Source organism: Scyliorhinus torazame, chromosome 11 (assembly GCF_047496885.1).
Source record: "Scyliorhinus torazame isolate Kashiwa2021f chromosome 11, sScyTor2.1, whole genome shotgun sequence".
In the NCBI taxonomy this organism is placed as follows: Eukaryota; Metazoa; Chordata; class Chondrichthyes; order Carcharhiniformes; family Scyliorhinidae; genus Scyliorhinus; species Scyliorhinus torazame.
The window spans coordinates 90,904,329-90,919,925 of record NC_092717.1 but is presented as its reverse complement, the minus strand read 5'-3'; the positions used below and the strand labels follow the sequence as shown (position 1 = coordinate 90,919,925).

Here is a 15,597-nt window from a genome sequence, read left to right as displayed (position 1 = left end):
GGGAGCAGCCCCAAGTCGTGATCCACATTGGCACCAACGACATAGGTAGGAAAGGGGACAAGGATGTCAGGCAGGCTTTCAGGGAGCTAGGATGGAAGCTCAGAACTAGAACAAACAGAGTTGTTATCTCTGGGTTGTTGCCCGTGCCACGTGATAGTGAGATGAGGAATAGGGAGAGAGAGCATTTAAACACGTGGCTACAGGGATGGTGCAGGCGGGAGGGTTTCAGATTTTTGGATAACTGGGGCTCTTTCTGGGGAAGGTGGGACCTCTACAGACAGGATGGTCTACATCTGAACCTGAGGGGCACAAATATCCTGGGGGGGAGATTTGTTAGTGCTCTTTGGGGGGGTTTAAACTAATGCAGCAGGGGCATGGGAACCTGGATTGTAGTTTTAGGGTAAGGGAGAATGAGAGTATAGAGGTCAGGAGCACAGATTTGACGTCGCAGGAGGGGGCCAGCGTTCAGGTAGGTGGTTTGAAGTGTGTCTACTTCAATGCCAGGAGTATACGAAACAAGGTAGGGGAACTGGCAGCGTGGGTTGGTACCTGGGACTTCGATGTTGTGGCCATTTCGGAGACATGGATAGAGCAGGGACAGGAATGGATGTTGCAGGTTCCGGGGTTTAGGTGTTTTAGTAAGCTCAGAGAAGGAGGCAAAAGAGGGGGAGGTGTGGCGCTGCTAGTCAAGAGCAGTATTACGGTGGCGGAGAGGATGCTAGATGGGGACTCTTCTTCCGAGGTAGTATTGGCTGAAGTTAGAAACAGGAAAGGAGAGGTCACCCTGTTGGGAGTTTTTTATAGGCCTCCTAATAGTTCTAGGGATGGAGAGGAAAGGATGGCGAAGATGATTCTGGATATGAGCGAAAGTAACAGGGTAGTTATTATGGGAGACTTTAACTTTCCAAATATTGACTGGAAAAGATATAGTTCGAGTACAATAGATGGGTCGTTTTTTGTACAGTGTGTGCAGGAGGGTTTCCTGAAACAATATGTTGACAGGCCAACAAGAGGCGAGGCCACGTTGGATTTGGTTTTGGGTAATGAACCAGGCCAGGTGTTGGATTTGGAGGTAGGAGAGCACTTTGGGGACAGTGACCACAATTCGGTGACGTTTACGTTAATGATGGAAAGGGATAAGTATACACCGCAGGGCAAGAGTTATAGCTGGGGGAAGGGCAATTATGATGCCATTAGACGTGACTTGGGGGGGATAAGGTGGAGAAGTAGGCTGCAAGTGTTGGGCACACTGGATAAGTGGGGCTTGTTCAAGGATCAGCTACTGCGTGTTCTTGATAAGTATGTACCGGTCAGACAGGGAGGAAGGCGTCGAGCGAGGGAACCGTGGTTTACCAGGGAAGTGGAATCTCTTGTTAAGAGGAAGAAGGAGGCCTATGTGAAGATGAAGTGTGAAGTTTCGGTTGGGGCGATGGATAGTTACAAGGTAGCGAGGAAGGATCTAAAGAGAGAGCTAAGACGAGCAAGGAGGGGACATGAGAAGTATTTGGCAGGAAGGATCAAGGAAAACCCAAAAGCTTTCTATAGGTATGTCAGGAATAAGCGAATGACTAGGGAAAGAGTAGGACCAGTCAAGGACAGGGATGGGAAATTGTGTGTGGAGTCTGAAGAGATAGGCGAGATACTAAATGAATATTTTTCGTCAGTATTCACTCAGGAAAAAGATAATGTTGTGGAGGAGAATGCTGAGTCCCAGGCTAATAGAATAGATGGCATTGAGGTACGTAGGGAAGAGGTGTTGGCAATTCTGGACAGGCTGAAAATAGATAAGTCCCCGGGACCTGATGGGATTTATCCTAGGATTCTATGGGAGGCCAGGGAAGAGATTGCTGGACCTTTGGCTTTGATTTTTATGTCATCATTGGCTACAGGAATAGTGCCAGAGGACTGGAGGACAGCAAATGTGGTCCCTTTGTTCAAAAAGGGGAGCAGAGACAACCCCGGCAACTATAGACCGGTGAGCCTCACGTCTGTAGTGGGTAAAGTCTTGGAGGGGATTATAAGGGACAAGATTTATAATCATCTAGATAGGAATGATATGATCAGGGATAGTCAGCATGGCTTTGTGAAGGGTAGGTCATGCCTCACAAACCTTATTGAGTTCTTTGAGAAGGTGACTGAACAGGTAGACGAGGGTAGAGCAGTTGATGTGGTGTATATGGATTTCAGCAAAGCGTTTGATAAGGTTCCCCACGGTAGGCTATTGCAAAAAATACGGAGGCTGGGGATTGAGGGTGATTTAGAGATGTGGATCAGAAATTGGCTAGCTGAAAGAAGACAGAGGGTGGTGGTTGATGGGAAATGTTCAGAATGGAGTACAGTCACAAGTGGAGTACCACAAGGATCTGTTCTGGGGCCGTTGCTGTTTGTCATTTTTATCAATGACCTAGAGGAAGGCACAGAAGGGTGGGTGAGTAAATTTGCAGATGATACTAAAGTCGGTGGTGTTGTCGATAGTGTGGAAGGATGTAGCAGGTTACAGAGGGATATAGATAAGCTGCAGAGCTGGGCTGAGAGGTGGCAAATGGAGTTTAATGTAGAGAAGTGTGAGGTGATTCACTTTGGAAGGAATAACAGGAATGCGGAATATTTGGCTAATGGTAAAGTTCTTGAAAGTGTGGCTGAGCAGAGGGATCTAGGTGTCCATGTACATAGATCCCTGAAAGTTGCCACCCAGGTTGATAGGGTTGTGAAGAAGGCCTATGGAGTGTTGGCCTTTATTGGTAGAGGGATTGAGTTCCGGAGTCGAGAGGTCATGTTGCAGCTGTACAGAACTCTGGTCCGGCCGCATTTGGAGTATTGCGTACAGTTCTGGTCACCGCATTATAGGAAGGACGTGGAGGCTTTGGAGCGGGTGCAGAGGAGATTTACCAGGATGTTGCCTGGTATGGAGGGAAAATCTTATGAGGAAAGGCTGACGGACTTGAGGTTGTTTTCGTTGGAGAGAAGAAGGCTAAGAGGAGACTTAATAGAGGCATACAAAATGATCAGGGGGTTGGATAGGGTGGACAGTGAGAGCCTTCTCCCGCAGATGGATATGGCTGGCACGAGGGGACATAACTTTAAACTGAGGGGTAATAGATATAGGACAGAGGTCAGAGGTAGGTTCTTTACGCAAAGAGTAGTGAGGCCGTGGAATGCCCTACCTGCTACAGTAGTGAACTCGCCAACATTGAGGGCATTTAAAAGTTTATTGGATAAACATATGGATGATAATGGCATAGTGTAGGTTAGATGGCTTTTGTTTCGGTGCAACATCGTGGGCCGAAGGGCCTGTACTGCGCTGTATTGTTCTATGTTCTATGTTCTATGTTCTACCTTCCCCAAAACAAAGGACTGGCACTCAAGCAACCGGGACAGTCCCAGACATTTCGGCGCCACTCCCTGTTCAAGGGAAACGCAAACAACGGGGTCAGTGACCGCTTGGGACACGCCCAGCCATCCAGATCCCCGCCCACTTATTGGCTAAGGAATCGAACGGAGTGATCAGGGATCACCCAATTAGTAAGGCCCAAATCGAAGGACCGCCCAAAAGAGCACGAAAATCCCTGAGTATAAGAAGAAGAGTTCTCCGTATTCTCCGGCGCCGGGGTTTTGGCGGGGGCGGGAATCGCGCCGCGCCGGTTGGCGGCCGCTGGCAGCGCCCACCCCCCCCCCCCCACACCCGCCTAGCCCCTAAATGTGCGGAGGATTCCGCACCTTCGGAGCGGCCTGATGCCAGAGTGGTTCACGCCACCCCTCGGCGCCGGAGTGGCCCGCCCTGCCGGTTCGCAAAGAATCCCGCCCAAGGTCTCTCATTAACATTTGATCCGAAAAATGTCACCTCAATATTGCAGCATTCCCTCAGTACAGCACAACAGTGTCAGCCATAATCCATAAGACACAAGAGTAGAAGTAGGCTATTTGGGCCATCGAGTCTGCCATGTCATTGAATGAGATCATGGCTGATCTGGTGTCTTAACTCCCCTTTCCCGCCTTTACTTATGCATGATTTTTGTGCTCAAGCCCTGGGGTGGGATTTGAACCTAGAACCTTGCAACTCAACAGCAAGTATGCGACCAGCTGAGCCACTGCTGACACACAAAAGTGAAAGTTATAGTTCGGGGAAAAAGAACTGGGCCTGTTAAGGACCCAAAAGGAAATCTTAATTGTAGCCATCTGGGATGGCCACTTCCAACTAGGTACAGAGAAACTCGCAAAGCCTGGCGGGTAAAATGGACAAGCCAAGACTCAGGCAGGCTCAGAGCCTGAAATGCATATTCGTCAGCAAGAAATCCAGACGGTATTGAAACTCCGTCCAATTAGCATTTTAATGGGGCCGATTAGCATTTGATGGCCCACATTCCCCAAAACCAAGGACTGGCACTCGAGCAACCGGGACAGTGCCAGACATTTCGGCGCCACTCCCTGTTCAAGGGAAACCCAAACAACGGGGTCAGTGACTGCTTGGTACACGCCCAGCCATCCAGATCCCCGCCCTCTTATTGGCTAAGGAATCGAACGGAGTGATCAGGGATCACCCAATTACGAAGGCCCAAATCGAAGGACCGCCCAAAAGAGCGCAAAATCCCTGAGTATAAGAAGAAGAGTTTGCCATATGTTCGCTCTCTCTTGGCGCCCTCTTGGCCTTGGTACCCCGGTCACGGCCATCGCCAATTGCAGCAACACCAGAAGCGAGTCCAAGTTCAATGCCCACTACCAGACGGATGAGCCCAGCTGAACAGCAGTTACTCCTTCGAACCCGAGAGATCCAGAATTGAACAGCGGCCACTGTTTTATGACCTAAGCCGGATGCCTGAAGTTTAGTACAGGTTGTCTTAGCTGATAGGTGTGACAAAACAAAATTTCTTTACCCGTCAGTCTGGCCTCAATAAAAGTCGAGTTGGATTTGCAGGTACAGCATTAGTTATTTTATTTGACTTGCAAGCCTGATTCATTTCACAGAGGCATAGGACACATCTAGTCTCCTACACCCCGGAAAAGCGAATGAACAAGGAGACAAAGGGATTTCTGCAAATACATTCAAATGGTATCAAGTTTCACATACACGATTCCCATAGGTCATCCTATACCCCTCCTGACCTGGTCATACATTCTGATTGGCTCACTTCTCATCCCTTCCTCTGGCCCCCTTATTACCCAGCATCCTTTTCTCCTCCTTTGGTGGACACACCTCCTCCTTGCTTTGCCATGCGGTCTGAAATCCTTTGTCTGTGAACTCACCAGAATGAGACTGGCCTATCTCTACATTACAGTAACTAATATCTCTAAAGTAACTATTTTATATCACATTCGTCAGGTGTAGGTGTAGTTAACTAGTAGTGTTTATATTGCATGACAAATTGTGTGTAAATAAAGTACCCTTGACCTTGAACTAACTAACTGGCGTTTGGCTCTTTGATCGATAGCCGGTTGAAACATGTGGTGGTATCATTTGATCCCTGGCGACTCTAAGCATTCGGACATAGATGACATAAAAGGAAGGGCAAACTCACTGATTGCCATAATTGGAACAGAGCCACAGAAAAGACAGAGTAAAAGAAAAGACAACAAAATGTAGACAGAAAGGATGTGGCGAAGTATTAAATGAGTATTTTCATCTTTTTTCACAAAGGATGCAGATGATGTAATGGCTGCACGAAGAGAAGAGAGCCAAGTAATGGGAAGGATAGTAATAGCACAACTGTATAAAAAGATTAGCATTACTGGAAGTTGATAAATCACCTGGTCCAGGTACACCTTCAGTTGTTCAACGAAGTAAAGGTAGAAAGAGCAGAAGCATTGGTTAAAATCTTCTAATCTCGAATGTGTACAAGAATGGTGTTACAATTTTAAAAAGGGGGAAAAGAGTAAAGCAGGAAATTACAAGTCAGTCAGCCTAACATTGGTGGTTGGGAAGTTATTGAAAACTATCAGGGACAAAATAATCTTTCATTTGGAAAGGCATGATTTAATCGAGGAGAGCTTGCATGGAAATGCAATATCCACTGACATTTAACAAGGCATTTAACAAAGTGCAACACAAAAGGCTTTTAAGAAGCTTAAAGCCCATGAAATTATACGGAAAGTGTCAGAATAGATACAAAATTGGGTCAGCGACAGGAAGGAATGTTTTTAAATCGGCAAAGATTTCTTCCTTGTTCTAACGGAAGAGAGAATCATCTCCAGGTGTTTGTCGGTGTTCTGTAGCTCTTCATAGAATTTACAGTGCAGAAGGAGGCCATTCAGCCCATCGAGTCTGCACCGGCTCTTGGAAAGAGCATCCTCCCAAGGTCCACACCTCCACCCTGTCCCCATAACCCAGTAACCCCACCCAACACTAAGGGCAATTTTGGACACTATGGGCAATTTAGCATGGCCAATCCACCTAACCTGCACATCTTTGGACTGTGGGAGGAAACCGGAGCACCCGGAGGAAACCCACGCACACACGGGGAGAATGTGCAGACTCCGCACAGACAGTGACCCAAGCCGGGAATCGAACCTGGGACCCTGGAGCTGTGAAGCAATTGTGCTATCCACAATGCTACCGTGCTGCCTCTTGCAGTGATCTTCCCCAAGGGTCAGTTTTTTGATCTATTACTCTTCACAATTTCTATGAATTTCTATGAGAGTTAAGTGTAGGGAGCAGCATTATAATGTTTGAAGATGATACAAAACTAGATCATGACGGGCATAGCTATAGGCATCAGGCTGACAGACAGAATGGTGAAATAGGCAGGGACGCATTCAAAATAATTGGCAAAACATCAAGGGGGAGATGAGGAGAAATGTTTTCACTCAGTTGTTGAAATCTGGAACACTATTTAAATGGCAGGTGGGAGCTAATTCCGTAAAAAAATGTAAAAGGTATTTCATTTAAAAAAAATTTAAAAATCTTTCATGGAATGTGGGCATTTGCCAAGGCCAACATTTGCTGTACATCCTCAACTGCCCTTGAACAGAATTCTTGTGCAATTTCAGAAGGCAGTTAAGAGTCAATTAATTTACTAATACCTGGAGTTACAGGTAAGCCAGACCAGGTAAGCATGGCAGCACAAGTACTGTGGCTTCACAGCACCAGGGTCCCAGGTTCGATTCCCTGCTGGGCCACTGTCTGTGCGGAGTCTGCACGTTCTCCCCGTATCTGCGTGGGTTTCCTCCGGGTGCTCCGGTTTCCTCCCACAGTCCAAAGACGTGCAGGTTAGGTGGATTGGCCATGATAAATTGCCCTTAGTGACCAAAAAGGTTAGGCGGGGTTATTGGGTTATGGGGATAGGGTGAAAGTGAGGGCTTAAGTGGGTCGGTGCAGACTCGATGGGCCAAATGGGCTCCTTCTGCACTATATGTTCTGTGTTCTATGTTCACGGCAGATTTTCTTCACCCAAAATATACTAGAGAACCAGATGGGGTTTTACAATAATCAACGATAGTTCATGGCCACAATGAACGAAGACCAGATTCATATAAACTGCACCAGATGCCACAGCGGCATTCAAACCCATGTCCCCAGTGTATTAGCCTGGGCCTCTGGGTTGCAAGTCCGATGACATTACCACTACACCCACTGTCTCCCCGGATGTGAAACTTGCAGGGCTACGGAAAAAAAAGGTATGTGGGACTAAGAATGATGCTCTTTCAAAAGAATCAGCAACGGTACATTTGCTGATTGTCTTTGTTGTGCTCTGAGGATTCTAGTTTGTTTCATGTCATCAGATGTGTGCAAACACATAATTCCCAGAAAACTATCCCAGCACTTTTAAGGCAGTCCACCTGACCTACCACCAACATCCAAAAATTCATTCCTATGGGATGTGGGGGTGGCTGGCTAGGCAAGCATTTGTTGCCCATCCCTAATTGCCCTTGAGGTGGTGGTGAGCTGCCTTCTTGAACCGCTGCAGCCCTGGAGGTGTAGGTACACCCACAGTGCTGTTAGGGAGCGAGTTCCAGGATTTTGACCCAACGACGGTGAAGGAACGGCGATATATAAGAACGCAATTAGGGTTGATTTTTGCGGCCTCCCTGGCATTTTGTCACCTGTGTAGGCTGCCAGGAAACAATGCCACCCTGCAGCAGCTGGAGTGTCACTGAACCGCCATGCCTCAATGTTGTGGTTGCAATCAGAAACGGTTGTGCCTGCAGCAAAACGATTCATCCAGCGGGTTTTCTCCTCCACTCGAAGGGGCCCACCTGCTTCGATCCACAGCACTGATGTTTTTCATCAACACCTTAAAGGGACTTCCCATTTTGTGGTACCTAACGTGGATCAGCAATATCCAACCCTGCTGTTGAGGGTCATGAAGCTCCAGAATTACCGCTGTTTGGACTACCATCACCATGAGTCTGTCCCCTGGTCTTAATAAAACAGCAAATGTGTAGGTGGCCAATTAGAAGGCAGTCCTCAGAAAGATGGCATCGATGGACTGGAGCTAGGGCTCATTATTGTTCAAACATCTCTTGGATTTGTCCCACAGTGCGTGGAGGAAATATTCCTTCCATAGAAATTCTCTCAGTTTTTGTTTCTTCAAAATAAAGCAGCACAGTCTTAGAAAGGAGCTGGATCCCAGGCTCCCCAAACGACATTGGCCCGGGCGTTTTGCACCTCGTACATCTCCCCTTTTCCCTTACTTGGGTGGGCATGCTGCTGGTACGTATGGGCCTGGAATCCCCATTTGGTCATGACCATTTTTGCAAAATCTAGCCTATTAACTGTTCTCTCCCCATGAATGATGTTCAACTTTTGAATATTTCCAGCATTTTCTATTTTTATTTCTGATTTTCAGCATGTGCAGTGGTTTGCTTTTGTACGTGGGTAAAAATACCTGTCATACATTAGTCTGTATGACGATCCACATTGCGAAACACCTTTTTCCTTCCCTATTGTTTTAAAATGGAATTAAGATGCAAGTCTCCAGGAACAAGCAAAATTGACAAAGATACAGCAACTTTACTCCAAAAGTCAAATGATCACACTCACTTTCCTCTCCCTGTGTATTTGCTTTCCTTTCCTATGAAGCACGTCATATAGTCACGAGCAATTTTGACAAAGACTCGGCGATCAAATTTAAGTATCGAGATCTCTGGGTAATTTTAGCAGCTACATATCTGCAGAGTCCATGGGCGGGATTCTCCGACCCCCCGCTGGGTCGGAGAATCGCCGGGGGCTGGCGTGAATCCCGCCCCCAGCTGTTGCCGAATTCTCCCGCACCGGATATTCGGCAGTGGCAGGAATCGCGCCGCGCCGGTTGGCGCCCCCCCCCCCCTCCCCCTCCCCCCCGGCGATTCTTTGGCCCGGATGGGCCGAAATCCCGCTGCTGGAATGTCTGTCCCTCCGGCGTGGATTAAACCACCTCTTACCAGCAGGACAAGGCGGCGCGGGTGGTCTCCGGGGTCCTGGGGGGGCGCTGGGCGATCTGGCCCCGGGGGGTGCCCCCACAGTGGCCTGGCCCGCGATCGGGGCCCACCGATCCGCGGGCGGGCCTGTGCCGTGGGGGCACTCTTTTCCTTCCGCCTTCGCTACGGTCTCCACCATGGCGGAGGCAGAAGAGACCCCCTCCACTGCACATGCGCGGGGATGCCGTGAGCGGCCGCTGACGCGCATACGCTGCCGGGCAAAGTCATTTCCGCGCCAGCTGGCGGGGCACCAAAGGCCTTTCCCGCCAGCTGGCAGGGTGGAAATTAGTCCGGCGCGGGCCTAGCCCCTCAAGGTTAGGGTTCGGCCGCTCAAGATGCGGAGGATTCCGCACCTTTGGGGCGGCGCGATGCCGGACTGATTTGCGCCGTTTTGGCACCGGTCGGCGGACATCGCGCCGATTGCGGAGAATTCCGCCCCATTTGGCCATGTGTGGATAAACAACAGGGGCAGGATTCTCCAATCCCCCGCCGGGTGGGAGAATCGCCGGGGGTTGGCGTGACTCCCGATTCTCCCGCCCCTCAAAAACCGGCATGGCGTGAGTCGCGCCGCCCGCCTCGGAGAATGGCGGGGTCCGGCACGACTCAATGGGCCCCGGGGCTGTCCGGAATCACCGACCCGCGATCGGCCGAAGTTCCGCCGGTTCTATGCCAGGTCCTTACCGGCGGGACCTGGCGGTGCGGGCGGGCTCCGGGGTTCATGGGGGGTCGCGGGGGGGTGCCCCCACGGTGGCCTGGCCCGAGGTCGGGGTCCACCGATCCGCGGGCGGGCCTGTGCCGTGGGGCACTCTATTCCTTCCGCACCGGAGGCCGTGATCATCCGCCATTCCCAGCGCGGAAGTTGATGTGTTGGGTGCTCTGGATCCGTGGAACACATACAGGCCACCAACACTTTAAATAGTACAACACTATTTTATTAAGTTAGAAACTGTTGAACATACTTTCACTGTGGGTTAACACGATGTTAGATTAAACTAAAGACCTATGCCTGTCCGAACCAGTCTATGCACTCAGCACATGGTGAAGATCTGTGCTGTAAGCTGTAAGCTCTGTCCTTGTAGGAGGCTGCATCCCGAATGAGTGGGAACTCTGATGCCCCCTGTCTTTATAGTGAGTGTGCTCTAACTGGTGATTGGCTGCGGTGTTGTGTGTGTTGATTGGCCTTGCTGTGTGTCCATCAGTGTGTGTGTATCTGCACCATGATATACTGGTGTATATCATGACAGAAGTGACTCCATGTGCGCATGCGCGGTGATGATGCCAGCACGCGCTGGCGTTCCCGCACATGCGCCGACTCACGCCGCCGATGGAGGCCCTTCGCGCCGGTTGGCGTGGCGCCAGGCCCCTATCCCGCCGGCCGGCGGGGTGCCAACCACTCCGGGGCGGGCCTAGCCCCTGAAGGTGCGGAGGATTCTGCACCTTTGGGGCAGCCCGACACCGGAGTGGTTCACGCCACTCCGTCCCGCCGGGACCCCCCCGCCCCGCACGGGAGAATCCCGACCCAGATTTGCGCCTGAGTATCATGGTTAATGCTCTTTAATGTAGTGAACTCAGTCTCTTTATATAGTCATCCTAAATCTTTTGTGTGCTCACTATTTTTTGAGACTTTTGAGACAGTTAACTGTCAACATGATAGGTGTAAACCACTTTGCTGAAAATTGATACGCTTTGTTGTTCTAAAATCCAGCAGGTGGATTCTACATTTAAATGGCAACTTAATGGGCTGGATTCTCTGATTTGAAGACTAAGTGCTGATGCCGGTGCGGGCGTTTTACGACCGAAAAATGGCGCAAAAGCTGCACCAATCCTCCGTCTGATGGGGGTCTAGCAGGCACGCAGCGTGAAGCCCCTTTACCTGCGATACAGCCGGAGAATTGGCAGATCCGTGGCCGCGCATGTGCATGGTGCAGCCTACAGCGGCCGCGCCATGCAACATGGTGACGGCCGTGTGCAGACTGGTCTGCCAAAAACTGCCCCCCTGTAATCAACCACGGCACCCCTGGACCACTCCCCACCAGTCCCTACTGTCCCTGCCAAAACCCCTCCTGCCCAAAGAACGGCTCTCCCCTGTACTGTGGCGGCGCTGGACTCAGTCCGCAGCCGCCACGCTGGGTTCATGAATAAAAATAGCATGAATGACCCACACTGTCGGGAAGTCGGCCCATCGAGGGCAGAGCATTGTGAGAGGGCCTCAGGTGACATCCATACGGCGTGTTTTGAAGGGACGGAGCATGCCAAAAGCGAATTTGGCGTCGGTGACCAGAGAATCCCGCCCAATACGTCTCTCAAACACAGCCAAAGTGCTTCACACATTGTGCAATCACTGGGCTAAACTCCCATCTTCAGTAGAATTGTACACACCAAGGACTCTATAAAGAATTAAGGTGCATGCCTGCCGCGGCTTTCCAACCACAAACAGCAATAATCATTATTCAGCATTCTAAAGTAGAACTAAAGAAATATACAGTGTCATAGATAAAAAGAAAATAATGTAATCCGTCCAGGTCCTTGGAACAAAACAGCTATAAAGGGCGCGATCTTGCCAAAAGGGAACATAGTCCCCGAGCGAGCCCGTTTAGCCGTGTGTTTCCCGGTACTCGCAGTGCTGAGAAACATATGGCTATTCAACACAACCCACTTTGAATAAGGGGCCTAAATGGGGAACGCGTGGCCGAAGCTTCACCTAGCCCCGTTTTTTACAATGGGGAGCTCTCTGTTGGCGCCCGATCTCTGAGGCCCACAAAAAAAATCCTCCCCGCCCCCCCCCCAGCCTGAACGCAACATGGGAGGGTCCCCCGGACCAACACCCCGCTGGGCAATCGCGGCCCGATCAGGCAAGCTCACAGAATGCCTTGGCAGTGCCAACAGCAGCTGGTAGTGCCACCCGGGCTCCTTGGCACGGCCAGATGGCACTGCCAGGGTACCCAGGTGGCACCAGTGCCAGGGCATCACCCGGCCCACAGGGCATACAGCTGGGCGCCTCCGATCCCCTTGGAGACTCCACGAGAGCCGTTCCAATGGTGGGACCAGTACCAAACGGCGCTCACCCAAGGTCCCCGAGGCGAAGGAATTGAATTCCAAAGCCTCAGGTACCTGGGGAATCTGCACATTAAAGTACGGCTTACTGCCTCACTCTAATATGCAGGTTTGCCGAAAATTGCCCATTGTGGGTGGGATTCCCCATGCAACGTCTCACGAGATTGAGTAGAATCTTATGAGGTGTTGCGAGTGGGTTGATCCCAGGAGCGGGGTCTCCCAGCTTTCACCGGCCACACAGAGCCGCTGTGAGATGCTTTTTCCGGCGCACGTGGCCGGAAGATTGCGCCCAAGATAAATTCAATAAAATTGAAAATAAATTCAACAGACTTTGCATTTTGGTCCAGAAATCACGCCAGAGTTCTTCCATGACACACTGGCTGAAGGTTTCTCTTTCTGACCTCATGAGCCATGGTTCCGTGCCCATTACAGCAAAAGGTCAGAAAATTGCAGTTGGCAAAAGAGGTACAAAACCTGACAACTTACTTCTGCCCAATTTATTTCATATTGAGCTTATGCTCTGCATCTCTCCCCGCCCCCCCCCCCCCCCCCCCCCGCCAAGGTAGTTTGAAAATAATGCATACTCTCTTCAGCACTCCTTTTCTTCCCTCCCACACACCGCACCCTCCCTCCCAGCACTATTTCTAAGCTCAAAAGGCAGAATGTAGTGGCACAGAATGAATAATCCGCATTCACTGAGAAGTGTGTGGAAATCAACTGCAATGCAGTGAAATGACAAGATGTCCCGATGGCTGCCAACAGCACAAAACAGTCACATTCACTCCTTTCTGCTGGAAGAACCCTCGCAGGAATTAACATATTCTCTGGCATCTCCAAAAACATTAACAAACTGCCAGGGCGTTCTGGTCAACAAAAATTCTGTTAAGATTTAAAATTTTAAGGGAACAAATATAGAAAAAATATTTCGAAATATTAGGAGACAGACCAAATGTGAGGCATAAACATGCTGGAATCACCACCAGGCTGCAATTATGGAGAGGCCAGATAACTTAATACTTCAGTTATGGACTCTTTATCAAAACTATGCACCGTTCACTCTCTCAATGCTCAGAAAATGAGGTCAGGCTACACATTAAGATCAGGGTGGCAGGTTCGTGGCTCCATTTGTAATTATTTTTTAAAATTAATTCACGCGAGGTGAACCATCAATAGCAAGGTCATCGTTTATTGCCCATCCCATTCTCATTCTCTTTCTCTCTCTCTCTCTCTCGGGGTGATGGTGATGAGCCACCTCCTCAACCTCTGTCGTCCGAAGCTGAAAGTAGGAAGTTCCAAGATTTTGACCCAGTGATGATGAAGGAACACAATATATTTTTAAGTCAGGATGGTGAGTGACTTGGAGGCGAGTTTGCAGGTTGGCGTTCACATGCACCTGCTGCCTTTGACTCTTAGGCTTAGAGGTCACAAATTTGAGGGATTCTGTCGAAGAAGCCATGGCAAATTGCATCTTATTATAGATGGTACACTGCGCTAGTAGTGGAAGGAGTAAATGATTAATGAGACAACCGGGGTGCCAATGGTATCCAGCTGCAAGTGTTGAAGGAGCTGTACTCACCGAGGCAAATGGAGAATATTACATTCTTACTTATGCCTTGTAGGTGGTGGAAAGGCTTGAGAGGTTTGCAGGAGAGCCACTCACCTCACAACGCTCAGCCTCTGGCCTGATCTTGTAGCTACAATATTGATGTGACTAGATTGGATACGCTTCTGGTCAATGGAGTCATGGTGGGGATTTGATGATGAAAATACCATTGAAATCCAAGAGGAGGTGCTCAGATGCTCCCTCGTTGGATATGGTCTGGAACATGCACATAATAAATGTTACTCACCCGTTATCTGCCCTAGCCCAAATGCCTGGTCTCTCTACATGTAGCCATGATGTGGAGGTGCCGCCGTTGGACTGGGGTGGGCACAGTAAGAAGTCTTACAACACCAGGTTAAAGTCCAACAGGACTTCCTCACCTGAGGAAGGAGCTGCGTTCTGAAAGCTAGTGATTCGAAACAAACCTGTTGGACTTTAACCTGGTGTTATAAGACTTCTTACTGTCTCTACATGTAGGTAAGGGCTGCCTCATTCCCAGAGTTATACAAGGAACCTTTAGCAAGGCAGATTATTGCTAATACTTTGACTTAATCAGTTCAGGTACACTACATATTTTATAAAGTCATACACTCATGACATCCTACTCTCTCAAGCTCTTTCCCAATACTATTTTGTTTTGTTTTCTCCATTCCTTGCTTCAGATTTTAAAACCTACTTCGTCAACCGTGTTATTGGTTCATCGTTCCTCCTTTCACTTTCAATTTTCCTCTCCACCCGTGAGACACCTACATGCAACATGTACCATACAAATACAATTGCTTGTTCAGTTATTGTCTACTCTCATGGATTAGGAAGGAAAGATTAGCAATTACAATTTTAAAAAATTACCATCTGATAGTATATGAGTAGCTTACTTTCAAATACTATTCCATCTATAATGCACTGATTGGTTTCTGCAAAACCAATTTACTTCGGTGAATACTGTTAATTTTAATTAAAGACCTACAATTATATAATAAACAGGAGTCTTGTACAGGTATAACATACACTTTCTTTTGAATAAAAGAAGTCTTGGAACTCATTTACAGAACAATTAATTTTGACCACACAGATCTCTACTTGAAGTGCTAAAAGAAACATTCTTTCACTCACCTGGTGATGTCCTCAGAGAGCTGGGCAGGATCAGGAGGGTAAAACTTTACATTGAATGCAAACTGCCACAAGCCACCTGTATGGAATCAAATCATTACCCAAATGTCAAACAAAAGGAAAGCCATTTAAATTTCAATTTTTTTTTTGAAATAATGAAAAAATAACTCTCCAAGGATTACTTTTCCAGTACAAAATGTCACAGGATTTTTTAACTCGAAAATATCAATTTTTAAATGACATGAGAACCCTAATAAATAAATGACACTCATGGGTTACCTGTCACTGTTCGCCTTTTACTATCCCTACAGCAAATGTGAAAAACTACTTAACAGCATTTAGTCAGTTTTCTCCACATAGCCTTGTGATATTAGGTTTATTAATCACTCGAGCGGTAGATAGGACAACTTACAGTCTAATAATTCTTTATTTTAAGAAAT

At 48.5% G+C, this 15,597-nt stretch overlaps 1 protein-coding gene across 20 annotated transcripts in view; it reads right to left on the bottom strand.

Moving 5' to 3' along the window:
• Nucleotides 1-15,597, bottom strand: part of LOC140385374 (band 4.1-like protein 3) — a 322,225-nt gene that overhangs the window by 168,630 nt on the left and 137,998 nt on the right. For all 20 annotated transcript variants that reach the window (XM_072467470.1, XM_072467472.1, XM_072467476.1 and 17 more), the window contains exon 6: nucleotides 15,161-15,236. In XM_072467470.1, coding sequence (XP_072323571.1) covers nucleotides 15,161-15,236 — 76 coding nt within the window. The remainder of the gene's footprint in view (nucleotides 1-15,160; nucleotides 15,237-15,597) is intronic.